General features: G+C 38.6%; 1 protein-coding gene across 1 annotated transcript in view; it reads right to left on the bottom strand.

Moving 5' to 3' along the window:
• LOC106870824 (unconventional myosin-Ie) overlaps window positions 1-4,933 on the bottom strand; it is a 55,371-nt gene that overhangs the window by 9,737 nt on the left and 40,701 nt on the right. Inside the window, exons 16-18 of the mRNA XM_052972018.1 lie at window positions 4,087-4,201; window positions 2,378-2,547; window positions 1,860-2,005 (exon numbers count right to left, since the gene is read on the bottom strand). Coding sequence (XP_052827978.1) covers window positions 1,860-2,005; window positions 2,378-2,547; window positions 4,087-4,201 — 431 coding nt within the window. The remainder of the gene's footprint in view (window positions 1-1,859; window positions 2,006-2,377; window positions 2,548-4,086; window positions 4,202-4,933) is intronic.

The raw sequence follows: 4,933 nt of genomic DNA, 5'->3' as shown, positions 1-4,933 counted from the left end.
GTCAGTGATTAGTTGAAATTATCGAAATAAGACAATTTTTTACATGAAATAAATTTGAATACAAAATTTTTTTTCTGTTCTATAACACAGAATAGATAAGTATACGAAGTTTGAAAGTCTTTCGGTACCAAAAACACTACATAAAACATAAATGAAAACTGGTGCACCCGTTTTGAACAAGATCCGAGTTAAACCCTAAGAAGAGCCCACGATAGAGAGGAGGTGCTTACTATCTGACAGTCAGTTAAATGAAACATCTAATTACTTGGGAACGTCACCAGAATGGGAAAGCTATAACATATTTAATACAGTGGACATCAAATATTTAATAAATACGAGGAATATATATATAGGTTAAGTAGGGGAGACGTTATTAATCCTTCTTAATGAAGACTTGTTGTTGTTGTTGTTGGCACTCCGTCGCTTACGACGTCGAGGGTTCCAGTTGATCCGATCAACGGAACAGCCTGCTCGTGAAATTAACGTGCAAGTGGCTGAGCACTCCACAGACACGTGTACCCTTAACGTAGTTCTCGGGGATATTCAGCGTGACACAGTGTGACAAGGCTGACCCTTTGAATTACAGGCACAACAGAAACAGGAAGTAAGAGAAAGTTGTGGTGAAGGAGTACAGCAGGGTTCGCCACCACCCCCTGCCGGAGCCTTGTGGAACTTTAGGAGCTTTCGCTCAATAAACACTCACAACGCCCGGTCTGGGAATCGAAACTGCAATCCTATGACCGCGAGTCCGCTGCCCTAACCACTGGGCCATTGCGCCTCCACTAATGAAGACTAAACTTCGGGGTATTTATCAGTCGTGGTAAAATAACATTCGATTGATAATTGTAACGAGTTGAAAATGTCAACAGTTATCTCCCCTACTTTGTAAAATTACCAGAAAATGTTATTACATTTCCATTATTTTTACTTCGCTTTTGTAATCTGGTTTGCAAGATTCTGTACGTGAATTCGTGTGTTGAAGCAAACTATGTTGCGTCTGAGGAGAGTCATATGTCTCAATGCCTTATTACAGGTTCGATTGTTGCTTTGGACGTTGACTCTTGTCTCTTTACATAACTCCTTTAAAGAACTGTTGACTATCATTGGAACCAGGAAGGCGTTTTAATTGTCCTCCCCGTGCATGAGGTTACTCGGCTCTTCGGTGACTGTTCCTTGCAAAAAGGTTGGTGTGATCTGCTTGGGGCAAACCCTGTTTGGTGGTGGAGCTACCTGAACGAGGCTGTCAATATCAAGATGGGCCTGTTTCAACCGGAAGATGTAATCAACTAAACTCCTCCCCTAAAATTTCAGTTTTTGTGTCTTTAGTAGAAAGAATCATCATCATCATCATCATCATCATCATCATCATCACGGTGTGTTGAGCTGATAGAGTCATAAACACACTGAGCAGCATTTCATCTGTCATTTATGGCAGCGGCGGTAGTGGCGGTGTCGTGTGTGTGTGTGTGTGTGAGTGTGTGCATGCGTGCGTGTATGTGTGTGCACACGTGCACATGTGTATGTGCACACGAGTGTGTGTGTGTGTGAGCATGCACACGTGTGTGTATGCATGTGTGTGTGTGCATGCACACATGTATGTGTGTGTACGCACATGCATGTGTGTGTGCGCACGAGTGTGTGTGTGTGTGCATGCACGTGTGTGTATGTATGTGTGTGTGCGGACACGCATGTGTGTGTGTATGCATGCGTGCATGTACTTTGGTGTATAAACAGTAGAAAAGGTGAAAAAAAAAACTTGCTCAAGACAAGTATCTGAGTTTATTTACTCCTACAAAACAATAGCCGTTTCCGTTCTGTTTCACCAGAAATAAATTTAGAGAAAGAAAGTATTTGCTTACCTTAACACTATCTTTTGAATATCTTGTAAAGGAATCTTCCTCTTAACTACTTCGATTATAGCCCCTTTGTGGGGTCCTTTCTTCACTTTTTCACGCCCGATCAGATACAAGTGTCTTGATGTCAAAATCAAATCTCTTTTCATCGGCTGCAATAGAAAACAAGATTATCTAATTAATCATCACCACCACCACCATCATCATCATCATCATCATCATCGTTATCATCATTGTGGAATGACCCACTTGGCAAGAAAGCTCTATGCCCCGTAGTGGAGGCCCAGACATGAGGAGTTCAACATGGGATGGATTATAATACACCACGTCACCCACAGGTTACACCGACAGGAGTATTTTCTTTTATCCAAAGCCAGGAACTTTCCAGTACCCCTCATACTAGATATGACAAGCTATCTAATAACATAAAGCCAAGTACTTCAACACTTTACTGCAAAAAAGCAGGGAAATCACATGAATTTAGACAAATATTTCCATGCAATAGAAGTTATTTGTTGCCTTACCTTAAATCTTCGGTCAAATTTAGTCACAGTCTCAGCAAATTCAATCCGCTCTTTCTTTTCAATCAAAGCTAACAGTGCTGGTTTCTGATCCAGGCCAATGTAGTCACCCACAAAGTTACGGTTGAGGCTGTGGGTTCGACGTTCTTTCTTATTCAAGAATATATCAGAGGCTGTTTGTAATAGCAAGGAAAATAATAATAATAATAATATTAATAATTATTTCTTTTATTGGTCACAAGGGCCAAAGATGTGAAGGACAACATCAAAGGACATGATACAATACACAAAACAGGTGGGGTTTACGTCGATCGAGGAGAGACACTACAACATTAAAAGAGATAACAAAAGGATATACAAATGGAAATTAGAAAAATAAATAATTAATAAATAAATAAATTCATTCCCTCATTCATTAATTAATAGTAAATAACAGTAATAGTAATAGTGGGTGCCGGTGCCACGTAAAAAGCACCCAGTACACGCTGTAAAGAGGTTGGTGTTAGGAAGGGCATCCAGCCTTAGAAACCGGCCAAAACAGATATTGAGCCTGAGCAGCTCTTCGGGTGACCAGCTCCTATTAAACTGTCCAACCCATGCCAGCATGGAAAACAGACATTGAATTATGATGATGATGATGATGATGATGAGTAAGGTTTCAAATTTTGGTACAAGGCCAGGAATTTTGACAGGAGTAGCAAGTCAATTACATCAACCCCACTGCTCAACTCTCTCTCTCTCTCTCTCTCTCTCTCTCTTTACTCTTTCACTCTTTTACTTGTTTCAGTCATTTGACTGTGGCCATGCTGGAGCACCCCCTTTAGTCGAACAAATCGACCCCAGGACTTATTCTTTGGGAGCCTAGTACTTATTCTATTGGTCTCTTTTGCCAAACCGCTAAGTTACAGGGACGTAAACACACCAGCATCGGTTGTCAAGCGATGTTGGGGGGACAAACACAGTCAAACAAGCACATACATATATCATCATCATCATCATCATCGTTTAATGTCCGCTTTCCATGCTAGCATGGGTTGGACGATTTGACTGAGGACCCATATATATATATATATATATATATATATATATATATATATATATATATATATATATATATATACATATATACAACGGGCTTCTTTCAGTTTCCGTCCACCAAATTCACTCACAAGGCTTTGGTCGGCCCGAGACTATAGTAGAAGACACTTGCCCAAGGTGCCACGCAGTGGGACTGAACCCAGAACCATGTGGTTGGTAAGCAAGCTACTTTTCACAAAGCCATTCCTATTTTATGGAATCCAAATGGATGAAAGGTAAAGTTGACCTCAGCAGGATTTGAACTCAGTATTTTTAAACATTTGAACCCTTTTTGAAAATTTTTAATCATTTAATTGTTTAACCATTTGTAACATGTTTTTTAATCAGTTATTTAAGGAAGGAAGGTTGACACCCATAGCCTTTTATTTTCTTATTTCTAATGGTCTCCAAGTCAGATGACAGCAAGAGAGAAAGTCATCTGCAAACCACCACCACCACCACCACCACTATCACCATCAACATCATCACACAACACACAGAGCAAGCACAACCATACCACCACCCGCAACTAAAACACACTCCTGTACCACATTGCGTAGCACTTCACTCCATGACCATACACCAACACAATTGACAACAACTACAACAGCAACAACAACAATATGTAGATATACCTTCTAATCTTTGCTTGTAGTATTGGTTTTTAGCATAATATTTACGGAATGCCTTCTGTATAACTCGAGCATATTTGTCAAACTTTCTCTCCCGGACTTCTTCCAATAAGAACAACTGAAATAAAGAAAAGACAACTCTTCAACACAGAAATTATTCTGTCTTTTATAACACTCTTATAATACATTATGTCTTTAATACACTACAGATTAGTTGTCTGGTTTGGTATTACTATTATAATTTAGAAAATGGCAATATATTTAATATGGTAGGCACTAAAAAAGTTCTTTAAGCAATTTTCTTTTATTGCTTAAAATAATTATTTTGTAATTTTAAAAATAATTTTAAAACAATCTTAAACAATAGACACAGGCATGGCTGTGTGGTAAGAGGTTTGCTTTGCTTCTAAACCACGTGGCATTGGGTTCAATCCCATTGCACAGCACCTTGGGCAAATACCTTCAGCTACAGCCCCATGCTGATCAAAGCCTTGTGAATGGATTTGGTAGAAGAAAACCAAAAGAAATCTATTGTGTGTGTGTATGCATATATATATATATATATACATACATATATTAATAAATTATAGGGTAGCAAAAAAATTTTAGAAATTTTATTTACCACCAGTGGTCTAGCGAGAGTAAAAAACAGTCAATAGACTATGTATTATTCATTTAAAATGCAGAGATGCCTATAATAGGACATCTAACCTGCTAGAAATAGCAGCAAAAGACTACATACCACAAAATTAGGGATAATTTCGAAAGGGAATGAAAAATAAAAACATTTACCAATCTGTATTCTGTACCATGGTTTCAAGTCAATTTTAGTAAACCATACCACTAAAAT

This window comes from Octopus bimaculoides, chromosome 12 (genome assembly GCF_001194135.2).
Source record: "Octopus bimaculoides isolate UCB-OBI-ISO-001 chromosome 12, ASM119413v2, whole genome shotgun sequence".
Lineage (NCBI taxonomy): Eukaryota > Metazoa > Mollusca > Cephalopoda > Octopoda > Octopodidae > Octopus > Octopus bimaculoides.
Note: the sequence above shows the minus strand (reverse complement) of the source record. Positions and strands in the feature narration are given on the sequence as shown.